This window comes from Hemiscyllium ocellatum, chromosome 24 (assembly GCF_020745735.1).
Source record: "Hemiscyllium ocellatum isolate sHemOce1 chromosome 24, sHemOce1.pat.X.cur, whole genome shotgun sequence".
In the NCBI taxonomy this organism is placed as follows: domain Eukaryota; kingdom Metazoa; phylum Chordata; class Chondrichthyes; order Orectolobiformes; family Hemiscylliidae; genus Hemiscyllium; species Hemiscyllium ocellatum.
The window spans coordinates 14,144,602-14,157,121 of record NC_083424.1 but is presented as its reverse complement, the minus strand read 5'-3'; the positions used below and the strand labels follow the sequence as shown (position 1 = coordinate 14,157,121).

At 42.3% G+C, this 12,520-nt stretch overlaps 1 protein-coding gene across 2 annotated transcripts in view; it reads left to right on the top strand.

The window, feature by feature from the left end:
- The window catches only part of acacb (acetyl-CoA carboxylase beta), a 129,557-nt gene extending 118,064 nt beyond the window's left edge, over positions 1-11,493 (top strand). For both annotated transcript variants that reach the window (XM_060843485.1, XM_060843486.1), the window contains 2 exons: positions 327-463; positions 9,316-11,493. In XM_060843485.1, the coding sequence (XP_060699468.1) occupies positions 327-463; positions 9,316-9,442 (264 nt within the window). In that variant the 3' untranslated portion in view covers positions 9,443-11,493. The remainder of the gene's footprint in view (positions 1-326; positions 464-9,315) is intronic.
- Positions 11,494-12,520: the final 1,027 nt, after the last annotated feature.

The following is a 12,520-nucleotide window of genomic DNA, read 5'->3' as shown; positions in this document are numbered from 1 at the left end:
GGATTTGGAAACAGATAAAGCTGCGTTCCCACTCTAGGTTGTACATGTGTATGTGATCAAGTTTACTTTTATAAGGTTTTGAAGGATAACAAATACTCCAAATACAGAGATCATACTTGCAATCTGTTTTTTTTGGTTTTGATATGGTTAACAATGCAAGGAAGACCTGGTCCCTTGAGTTTTGTCCTGAATTTAGTCAGCAAGTTTCTACAACTCAACGATGTAGTTGTACAGAATAGAACAACTACATCAATATTATGATCATGTTTCTTCCAAATGGCATTGTCTGATTGATTTTTATTAGATCTTCTTGCTTGTCTGTGCAGGCGTATCTATGGGATAACAATCAAAAGGTAGTGGAGTGGTTGGAAAAACATCTTAATGATGAGGATGACACTCGCTCTGTGATACGAGAGAACATCAAGTATCTGAAACGTGATTATGCAATAAAACACATTCGCAGGTAGGTGTACTCATAAACGGCAGTACAGCAGCAAGGGTACTTGGGTGGTGAAAAGTATCTTTGACTTGAAGGCCAGGTAAAATGTTTAAAATAATTTGTGTGTGTGTTTAAAACTGATCCTAATCCTGGTTTTTCATGTGATTTAAGAGTCAAGAAGGAGTAATTGGTTTCCCCCTGGAATCTGGCAATGTATATCAATGAATAGTGATTCCCATTGCTAACCCAATTTATCCAAGAGATAGATGAGGGAGACAGTGAGGTTTTGAAAATTGTTATGATGTAATCACTGAAGATGAGAATTGCAGCCAGTCCAGCTGCTACTTTCCTATGTTTGTGCTTCAACTTTCATTTAAATACTATCAGCATTATCTTCAATTCCTTTTTTTGCAATAATTTAGTTTTCTCTTAAATTAATCTGATAGTCACCTCAACCAAACCATCTGATGCTGAGTTTCACATTCTAACCACTCTCTACATTAATTAAGTTTCTCCTCAATTCCCTATTCAATTTATTAGTACTTATAATTATGGTCCTATTTTTAAAACTTTTCATAGTGAAACAATACCCTACTCTACAAATTCCTTTCATAATCTTGAAGATTCCATTAGGTTCCTCCTCAGCGTCTTTTCAAGAAAAAGGGTGTCCAGTCATGCTCAGTTTTTCCAAACAGATGTAATCAGCTTTGACATAATCTCTGTTATTTAATATTCATCCTCTCTGGTGTTAATAATCTTTCAATAATATGGACATCAGAAAGATTCACAGACCTCCCAAGTATGGTCTGACCAAAGTCCTATCCAAGTTTAGATTACTTACAGTGTGGAAACAGGCCCTTTAGCCCAACAAGTCCACACCAACCCTCTAAAGAGCAACCCACCCAGACCCTTTCCCCTACATCTAACAACATTTATGGACTGAGGGAGGAAACCAGAGCAAACCCACGCAGACACAGGGAGAATGTGCAAACTCCACACAGACAGTTGCCTGAGGCAGGAATTGAACTCGGGTCTCTGGCACTGTGAGGCAGCAGTGCTAACCACTGTGCCACCGTGCTACTCACTGTTGGTCCTCTGTTTTTTAATTCTTTCCCTATAATAATGAGCCCCCCCTTGACCTGTTTTCTTCTTATGGCTTTATTTATCTGTCAATACAATGAGATATCCACAAATAGGAAAACCTGGGTAAGGTTTTTTTTTCTCTCCCCTTATTTAAACGCGGGCTCCGAGTTTTAGGCCTCAGTCTCTCGGAAGACTTCGCGACGGCTGGTGGGTAAGTTTGGTCGTTTATTTAATAGTTAAAAGTTTAAAGTTTTCCTTTAAAAAAGCGGTAGCAGACCCGGAAGGCGCGCTAGGTTACCTGGGTAAGGTTTTTTTTTCTCTCCCCTTATTTAAACGCGCAGGCGAGTCACCCGAGGCAGTACACGAGTAGTGCCTCCCACCCTTCCACCTCCTCTAACCTAATAATAAGACCAATTGTGACTAGCGGGTAAGTGCTGCATTTTCCTTGTTTGTTTCTTTAGATTTAGTTGGTTTTTGTTGTTTTTTTTTAAGGAAAGCTTACTTTTAGAGGGATGGCAGTGCAGAGAGGGCAATGTTCCTCTTGCAACATGTATGAGGTGAGGGAAGCCATTAGCGTCCCTGCTGAGTACACTTGCAAGAAGTGCACCCATCTCCAGCTCCTCCAAACCCGTGTTAGGGAACTGGAGCTGGAGTTGGATGAACTGCGGATCATTCGGGAGGCAGAGGAGGTCATAGATCGGAGCTTTAGGCAAGTAGTCACTCCGAAAGTTCAAGATAGATGGGTGACAGTGAGGGGGAGTGGGAGGAGGAAGCCAGTGCAGGGACCCCCTGCGGTCATTCCCCTCAAGAACAAGTATACCGTTTTGGATACTTGTGGGGGGGATGACTTACCAGGGGCAAGCAACGAGGTTCAGGCCTCTGGCACGGAGCCTGGCCCCGTTGCTCAGAAGGGTAGGGTGGAGAAAGGTAGAGCAATTGTTCTTGGGGACTCGATAGTGAGGGGTACAGACAGACGGTTTTGTGGGGGCGACAGGGACTCACGTTTGGTATGTTGCCTCCCAGGTGCAAGGGTACGTGATGTCGCTGATCGTGTTTTCCGGGTCCTTAAGGGGGAGGGGGAGCAGCCCCAGATCGTGGTCCACGTTGGCACCAACGATATAGGTAGGAAGAAGGGTGAGGATGTCAGACAGGCTTTCAGGGAGCTAGGTTGGAAGCTCCGAGTTAGAACAAACAGAGTTGTAGTCTCTGGTTTGTTACCCGTGCCACGTGATAGAGAGTCGAGGAATAGGGAGAGAGAGCAGTTAAATGCGTGGCTACAGGGATGGTGCAGGAGGGAGGGATTCCGGTTTCTGGACAACTGGGGTCCTTTCTGGGGAAGGTGGGACCTCTATAAAAAGGATGGGCTACACCTGAACCTGAGGGGCACCAGTATCCTTGGGGGGAGGTTTGCTAGTGCTCTTTGGGAGGGTTTAAACTAAGTCCGCGGGGGCATGGGAACCAGGACTGTAGCTTTAGGGTACAGGACCTTGAGTGTAGGGAGGTTAGGAATAATGCAGCGATCTCTAAGGAGGGTGCCTGTAACCAGAAAGGTGGATTGAAGTGTGTATACTTCAATGCCAGAAGTATAAGGAATAAGGTAGGTGAACTTGCAGCGTGGGTTGGTACCTGGGACTTCGATGTTGTGGCCATTACAGAGACGTGGGTAGAACAGGGACAAGAATGGCTGTTGCACGTTCCAGGGTTCAAATGTTTTAGTAGGATCAGACATGGGGGTAAAAAAGGGGGAGGCGTGGCATTACTTGTCAAAGACAGTATCACAGCAGTGGAATGGACGATGGAAGAGGACTTGCCATCTGAGGTAGTTTGGGCTGAGGTTAGAAATAGGAAAGGTGAGGTCACCCTGTTAGGTGTTTTCTACAGGCCTCCTAATAGTCCTAGAGAAGTAGAGGATAATATTGCGAGGATGATTCAGGAAAAGAGTGAAGGTAGCAGGGTGGTTGTTATGGGGGACTTTAACTTCCCAGATATTGACTGGGAGAGCTATAGCTCGAGTTCATTAGATGGGTCGGTGTTTGTACAATGTGTGCAGGAGGGTTTCCTGACACAATATGTCGACAGGCCAACAAGAGGGGAGGCTATATTGGATTTGGTTCTAGGTAATGAACCAGGCCAGGTGTTAGACTTGGAGGTAGGTGAGCACTTCGGGGACAGTGACCACAACTCGGTGACTTTTACTTTAGTGATGGAGAGGGATAATCGTGCGCCGCAGGGCAAGAGCTATAGCTGGGGGCAGGGAAATTATGATGCAGTGAGGCATGACTTAGGATGTGTGGATTGGAAAAACAGGCTTCAAGAGAAGAACACTAATGAGATGTGGGGATTGTTCAAGGAGCAGCTACTGCGTGTCCTCGATAGGTATGTACCAGTCAGGCATGGTGTAAAGGGCCTTGTGAGGCAGCCGTGGTTTAGTAAGGAATTGGAGTCCCTTGTGAAAGGGAAGAAGGCGGCATATGTAAAGATGAGGCGTAAAGGTTCAGTTGGGGCGATTGAGAGTTATAAGGTAGCCAGGAAGGAGCTAAAGAGGGAGCTAAGAGAAGCGAAAAGGGGACATGAAAAGTCTTTAGCTGGTAGGATTAGGGAAAACCCAAAGGCATTCTATAGGTATGTCAAGAATAAAAGGATGACTAGGGTAGGTATCGGTCCAGTCAAGGATAGTAGTGGGAAGTTGTGTGTGGAGGCGGAGGAGATTGGAGAGACATTAAATCAGTACTTTTCATCAGTATTCACTCAGGAACAGGACACTGTTGCTGATGTGAATATGGAATCACAAATAATTAGAATGGATGCCCTGGAAATATGCAGGGAAGAGGTTTTGGGAATATTGGAAAGGATGAATATAGATAAGTCTCCTGGGCCTGATGGCATTTACCCCAGGATCCTATGGGAAGCTAGGGAGGAGATAGCAGAGCCATTGGCCTGGATTTTTATGTCGTCATTGTCAACGGGAATAGTACCAGAGGACTGGAGGATAGCGAATGTGGTCCCATTGTTCAAGAAAGGGAGTAGGGATAGCCCTAGTAACTATAGGCCAGTGAGTCTGACTTCAGTGGTGGGCAAAGTCTTAGAGAGAATGGTAAGGGATAAGATTTATGAACATCTGGGTAGGAATAACGTGATCAGGGATAGCCAGCATGGTTTTGTGAAGGGCAGGTCGTGCCTCACAAACCTTATTGAGTTCTTTGAGAAGGTGACTAAGGAAGTGGATGAGGGTAAAGCAGTAGATGTTGTGTATATGGATTTTAGTAAGGCGTTCGATAAGGTTCCCCATGGTAGGCTAATGCTAAAACTTCGGAGGTATGGCATTGAGGATACATTAGAGGTTTGGATTAGGAATTGGCTGGCTGGAAGGAGACAGAGGGTAGTAGTTGATGGATTATGTTCATCTTGGAGCGCAGTTACTAGCGGTGTACCACAAGGATCTGTTTTGGGACCATTGCTTTTTGTTATCTTTATAAATGATCTAGAGGAAGGACTTGAAAGCTGGGTAAGCAAGTTTGCGGATGACACAAAAGTCGGTGGAGTTGTGGATAGTGAGGAAGGAAGTGGTAGGTTACAGCGGGATATAGATAAGTTGCAGAGCTGGGCGGAAATGTGGCAAATGGAATTCAATGTAGCTAAGTGCGAAGTCGTTCACTTTGGTAGGAATAACAAGATGATGGATTACTGGGCTAATGGTAGGCTACTTGGTAGTGTGGATGAGCAGAGGGATCTTGGTGTCTATGTACACAGATCTCTGAAAGTTGCCACCCAGGTAAATAGTGCTGTGAGGAAGGCATATGGTGTACTGGGCTTTATTGGCAGAGGAATTGAGTTCCGGAGTCCTGAGGTCATGTTGCAGTTGTATAAGACTCTGGTGAGGCCTCATCTGGAGTATTGTGTGCAGTTTTGGTCGCCATACTATAGGAAGGATGTGGAAGCTTTAGAACGAGTGCAGAGGAGGTTTACCAGGATGTTGCCTGGAATGGTAGGAAAATCTGATGAGGAAAGGCTGAGGCACTTGGGGCTGTTCTCATTGGAGAAGAGAAGGTTTAGGGGAGATCTGATAGAAGTGTATAAGATGATTAGGGGTTTAGATAGGGTAGATACTAAGAACCTTTTACCGCTAATGGAGTCAGGTGTTACTAGGGGACATAGCTTTAAATTAAGGGGTGGTAGGTATAGGACAGATGTTAGGGGTAGATTCTTCACACAGCGGGTTGTGAGTTCATGGAATGCCCTGCCCGTATCAGTGGTGAACTCTCCTTCTTTATGGTCATTTAAGCGGGCATTGGATAGGCATTTGGAAGTTATTGGGCTAGTATAGGTTAGGTAGGATTCGGTCGGCGCAACATCGAGGGCCGAAGGGCCTGTACTGCGCTGTATCCTTCTATGTTCTATGTTCTATGACAAGAGAAGCTATAGACCCATTTGTCTTAATCAATTTCATTATTTTACATGGAATGAAAGTATTGGGAAAAGATTTGAGAATTATCTATACAATAAGAACCCCAAAAATATTGTTGGCTATTCAAAACAATCTGTGGTGAAGGTTAAAAAGTTAAGAAATAAATACTTGATAGAAAAACAATGGTCACTGGACTCAAAATGTTAACTCTGTTTTCTGTCCACTGATGCAGCCAGATCTGCTGAGTTTCACCAGCAAGTTCTGTTTTTGTCTATTTCAGATCTCCATTGTCTGCAATTCTTTGTTATATTTTATTTGTTGGAGGAATAATGCAAATTAGGAAGAATTACTGAAGGAGTGCTCCTGGCTAGTGCTGCTTTAAATACATGATCTTGATTCAGAAACTCGGTGCAATATAGTCATATTTATAGATGACCCCAAACTGGGAAGAGCAGAAATTACAGAATGTGTTGGACAAAAAGGCCTAAACTTTTATTTCTCAATAGCAGTGAAAGTTAAAATCTGGAAGCTGATTCAATGAGCTTCAGAGGCTGATGCCTCTATCATTTCTATTAGGACTACTAATTCAAGAATGGTGTTTATTTATTTAGAACTTTGAGGGATTTTTATATTAAAAATGTTGGTCTCATAAGCATAGGTAAATGTCAGAGAGGTTAGCGAAAAGTAAATCCATCTGACAGGGTGATTGAGAGCTTTGTTTTTATTAACTATTAAAATTGACAATAAAAATTATCTTTATGATTCCTTCAGCTCCCTGTTTCTTCCTCTTCTTTGGTCACTCTTTCTCCAGTTTCTCCGGTACTCCTTTACGTTGTTTCCAGCATCATTAGGATTTTGGAACTGGACGCCAAATGGGAAGAGATGCCACAGGGAGCAAGCAGGTGGGAAGTGGAAGTGGAAGGGGGGGAGGAGGAGGAGGGAGGTTGAAGAGGAAGACTGGAGAGGTATGGAGTTTGAAGAAGGTGATGAGGGGAAGGGGGCTGGAAAGAAGGAGTTGTGGGGGATACTGAGAAGAGGGATGGGGAGCTAGGAGGATGGGAGGGTTCTAATGGCAGTTTGGAAGTGTATATAGGGAATGGGATTGAGAAAGGGGAACTGGGTAACATTGATACCCAAGGAATAAACTTTGGCTGACTTTTTAAACTGTTATAAGTATGTTAAATGTCTACTTATTAAACTCTTTCAAATGTAGAGATGCAGGTGTTGGACTGGGGTGGGCAAAATCAGAAGTCACACGACACCAGGTTATAGTCCAGCAGGTTTATTTGAAACCACAAGCTTTTGGAGCACAGCTCATTCATCAGGTTACCCCTGAAAACTTGTGATTTCAAATAAATCTGTTTGACTATAATTTGGTGTCATGTGACTTCTGACTTTGTTCCATTTGCATCATAGATGTTTAAAAATATTTGAAATCATCCCAAAAAAAACATATTTGTCATTGAGCTGAAGATTGACCTCAAAGGATGTGTCTTCACTCCTAAGGTTATTGTGAAGGGATGTGGCTTTACCAGTGATGTGCCAATCTAGATTACTTACAGTGTGGAAACAGGCCCTTCGGCCCAACAAGTCCACACCGACCCGCCAAAGCGCAACCCACCCATACCCCTATTACCTAACACTACGGACAATTTAGCATGGCCAATTCACCTGGCCTGCACATCTTTGGACTGTGGGAGGAAACCGGAGCACCCGGAGGAAACCCACGCAGACACGGGGAGAATGTGCAAACTCCACACAGTCAGTTGCCTGAGTCGGGAATTGAACCCAGGTCTCTGATGCTGTGAGGCAGCAGTGCTAACCACTGTGCTACCGTGCCGCCATCTGTTTCTCCCGCCATCTGTTTCTCCCTACACTAGACTCCTCTATCGCAAGGAAAAAGCATGTTCCCAGGGCAATGACAGAAAAATACAGGTTAGGTACCCCCATTTGGAGAGAAATTTAATGCAAACAAAATAAAGCATTGGGTGAATTGAATATTTGCACACGGCCTGTGAAGTGCATGAATGATGTTGAAATAATGTTGGAAGAAGCTAAACTACATTGAGGTGATTTGGTGTGCTCCACAAGTCGATTGTTGCTCTGCAGTCAATGACCAAGGGAAGGGTTCAGAAAAGATTTACAAAGATGTTGCCAGATTTGTAGGGTTTGAGTTATGTGGAGAGGTTAAATAAGGTGGGGCTATTTTCCCTTAAGTGTTGGATGCTGAAGGGTGATTTTATTGGGATTTATAAAAGTGGATGGGGTAAAGAGACAAGGTTTTTTCTCTGGAGTAGGGGGAGTCAGAACTAGAGGGCATAGGTTTAAGGTGTGAGGGGAAAGATTTAAAAGGGACCTAAGGGGCAATATTTTCATACAGAGGGTGGTGCATGTCTGGAATGGGTTGCCAGAGGAAGTGGTGGAGGCTGGTACAATTACAACATTTAAAAGGCATCTGGATGGGTATATGAATAGGAAGATTTTACAGTGATATGGGCTAAATGCTGGCAAATGGGACTAGATTAATTTTGCATGCTACAGTTGGGGTTTGTTCGCTAAGCTGGGATGTTGATTTGCAGAGGTTATGTCCCCTGTCTAGGTGACATTTTCCAGTGCTTTGGAGCCTCCTGTGAAGTGCTGCTGTATTGTCTTCTGGAATTTATTTTGTTCCGTTTCTGCTGCTTCCAGTTGCCGGTTCCAGCACAGTACAGCAGCATTTCACAGGGCTACTAGACAGGGCACGAAATGTCCGCAAACCAACTTCCCAGCTCAGTGAACATACCCACAACCACGGCAACTAGCACCCGAGCTATAAATCCTTCTGCAAACATTAATTTAGGATATCTGGCTAGTATGGGTGAGCTGGACCAAAGGATCTGGTTCCATGCTGTGCAGCTCTATGACTCTATGACTAAGTACAACTGTATGTCCAAACTGCTGGAAAATAAATCAGAGGAATTAGTGATCAAACTATATAGTGCTCTGATTAGACTGTATGTTATCACTAAAGCAACAAAGGGACACTGAAGCATTGAACCCTGGAGCCAGGGTCTAGATTATGAGGTAAAACTGGAGACACTTATAATTTTTACTTTTAAAAGCGAATTTCTGAGAGGTGATCATATGGAAGTATTTAAAATAATCAAGAAAATGGAAAAGGCAAATCTGTAATATTATTCTAAATCATAAGAATAAGACAGGTTCAAATTACAAAAGGTAAATTATGACCAGTGTTATACTTATGCCAAGTATCTAATGAACTCATAGAGTTCTTTTTCTCATTTTCTCCCTGAATGCACAGGCAAGATGGAAAAAAAATTGAGATAATTCAACCAAAGCTTAATGTATTAAACATTATATTGTGTTTTTTGTGTTGTTGCTACTTCAGCTTAGTTCAGGCAAATCCAGAGGTTGCAATGGACTGTATTATCCACATGATGCAACAAATCACCCCAGCCCAACGCACACAGATCACTCATCTCACAACAACAATGGATGGCCCAGCATCGCCGTGAGTGAATGAAACCCAACAGTGTTGACCACTGGATGTCTTACTTCAGTGAGATCTGAATAACATGCACACCTCAACATCATATTAAAAATGCTCAGGAACTGTGCCTTTCTCCAGCCATGTGTTGCTGACATGCCAGCCTGAAAACCCTCAAACAGATAGTAATGGAAATACAGTCTTCATCACACCAAGTGCCTAAACAGCTCTTCTTCCTGGCTCTATGTACAACAATGCACCAAAGCAGTCATTTACCTTGAGACATGTTGACATTTACTACACGCTGTTATTCCTGTGAAATCTGGTCACATACAGTCTTCAAGCATGATCCTCTAAACCTCAGCATTGTATGTTAATTCAACAAGTGGTGCAGGAATAATCTACAAAATATTTTTCCCTAAATGTCATCTGAGGATATTAAGTTCTTCACTGAACTTTGCAGGAGTCTCTTGGATTTTTACTCAGATGTGTTTGCCTGGGAAGTGCAGTTCACAGATCATGTATCTCAGAGAAGTTAAAACAAAATAATCTGTAAACCATTTATTTAGTACAAATTGTGATGATGGAAATAAAGCTCAGGTAATCTTGGCTGTTAAACTTTGACCTTATGCAGAAATGTTACTACAATGTGTTATAGGAGTAACATACTCTTATTATCTGTATTTTCCAAGAGGCTAATAAGATCTACTTTCACAGTAACAGATTAATCCTATTGCATGAATATAATCTTTGTGACTGTCAATTGGCTTTTAAACCATTGATGGATTAAATAATTCTTTAAGAACTTATGCACTGCTGAATTGGTGCAAATATAATCAGTCTTGCAATTGAACTAGCTACAGTGACTCCTACCTAAGTGTTACCTGAGGAGCCATACACACCTGGGAGTATTTGTGACCCACCTTTCCTTCATTTGACACCTTCAGTTGTTCAATCCACCTCTGGAATTTCATTCACCAGTGAGTCGTTGTCAAGGTGCGATTGTTTCACTTTTTCCATTTCAACAAGGGATTGCTTTTTCAGCTTTCTTATAGCAGATGGAATACACCAACAGGTCCTGCATCACATTTTTAATCAACACTAGTAATTGAGAGCTCACTGTATGGAGAATCAAAGATGAAACCCATATTCCAGCTTTCTGGTGCATTGTATTGCTAAGGTTGACACTCAAGACATTGCTTAAAAAATTGGTGAGTTTAGTGCAGCATAGACCATCCATCAATAATGCCGATCAAGTAAGTTATGGAAGTGTTAATTATTGCTGTTTTTTATTAAAATTCTGTTCTAAAATGTATGTTGATTTATGAATGTATTTGGTGTTATTCTTTTATTTATTTTATAATATTGGAGGCATAATTCCTTTGTGTTCACTTTTTCTGCAGATATCTTGGTCTGCATAACATCAAGCATTAGAAATTGCTAGAATTCATCTGCAGTCTTTGCTTTAAAGTCACAACTGCTTTCATATATGTCCAAAAATTGTGAGTTAAACATTATACTACAAATCATTCAGCCTCAAAAGTCCACATCAATTCAAACCTGCCTGTAGAAACTTTTTAAGCATCAACAAGCAATTTACAGAGAAGGCTGTTATTGAAGACTTACTCCCATGCAGGAGAGAAAGAGACAATTTTTTTTAATGCTTTCACTTTAAGGACTGGGTGTTTCCCTGCTGCACTAGCCACAGGCAAACTATGGTCACCTGGTAAGGAGCCAATGAAAACATTGTTGTCCAAGCAGTTATCCCTTAGTTCAGAGCCCATCTGCTCTGTGCTGCTTTGGCTGTCAATGTTCCAAGGAAACACAACATTGTGTACAACTCTCAATGTGCTCCAGTGAGCATGATTTTTGAACTGCAGCCATCATTTTTTACACAGTCTCCCTGGTTTAAAGCAGTACCCAAAACAGAGGAAATGAAACTCTGTGGTCTTTACAATTATCATCATTTTTGTTTTACACTAAAGAAAAATATGCTCAGAGGATAAATACCCATATTTCAGAAATGTAACTATAAGCTGCAATTTAAGTATTTTTGTGTTTGTTTTACGAATAAAAGTTGACAAATAAAATATGCTACATTTAGAGATGTTGGATGCCATGCATTATTATATTGAACCATTTATTCCAGGCGATTTTAGATTTAATTTTGAAGAATCCAATTTGCTATTTAGTGTCTTGTAGGAAAATACATCTGAGCATAACATTGGTCTGTTTGCGATGTCCTCCATGGGGAAAGCATGCTGATGCCTGAGTGAAAGTTTGAAGGTCAGGCTGCTCCCATGACATAAGTGTTATTCTGTATTACAATACAATCACAATAGCAACGTTTACATGAACGTATTAAGGACATTTTGCATTATAGCTGAGTGGGAAAGGGTAACTAGGGAGAGAATAGGGCCCCTCAAAGCATTCCTGAAGAAGGGCTTATGCCCGAAACGTCAATTCTCCTGTTCCTTGGATGCTTACTGACCTGCTGCGTTTTTCCAGCAACACATTTTCAGGACCCCTCAAAGATCAGCAAAGCAGCCTTTGTGTGGAGCCGCAGAAAATGGGGGAGATACTAAATGAGTATTTTGCATCAGTATTTACTATGGCAATGGATATGAAAGATATAGACTGCAGGGAAATAGATGTGACATCTTGCAAAATGTCCAGATTACAGAGGAGGAAATGCTGGATGTCTTGAAAGAGGTAAAGGTGAATAAATCCCCAGGACCTAATCAGGTGTATCCTAGAACTCTGTGGGAAGCACGGGAAGTGATTGCTGGGCCTCTTGCTGAGATATTTGTATCATCGATAGTCACAGGTGAGGTGCTGGAAGACTGGAGGTTAGCAAATGTGGTGCCACTGTTTAAGAAGGGTGGTAAGGACAAGCCAGAGAAGTATAGACCGGTGAGCCTGACCTCGGTGGTGAGCAAGTTGTTGGGGGAATCCTGAGGGACAGGATGTACATGTATTTGGAAAGGCAAGGACTGATTAGGGTAGTCAATATGGCTTTGTGTGTGGGAAATCATGTCTCACAAACTTGATTGAGTTTTTTAAAGAAGTACCAAAGAGGATTGATGTGGGCAGAGCAGTAGATGTG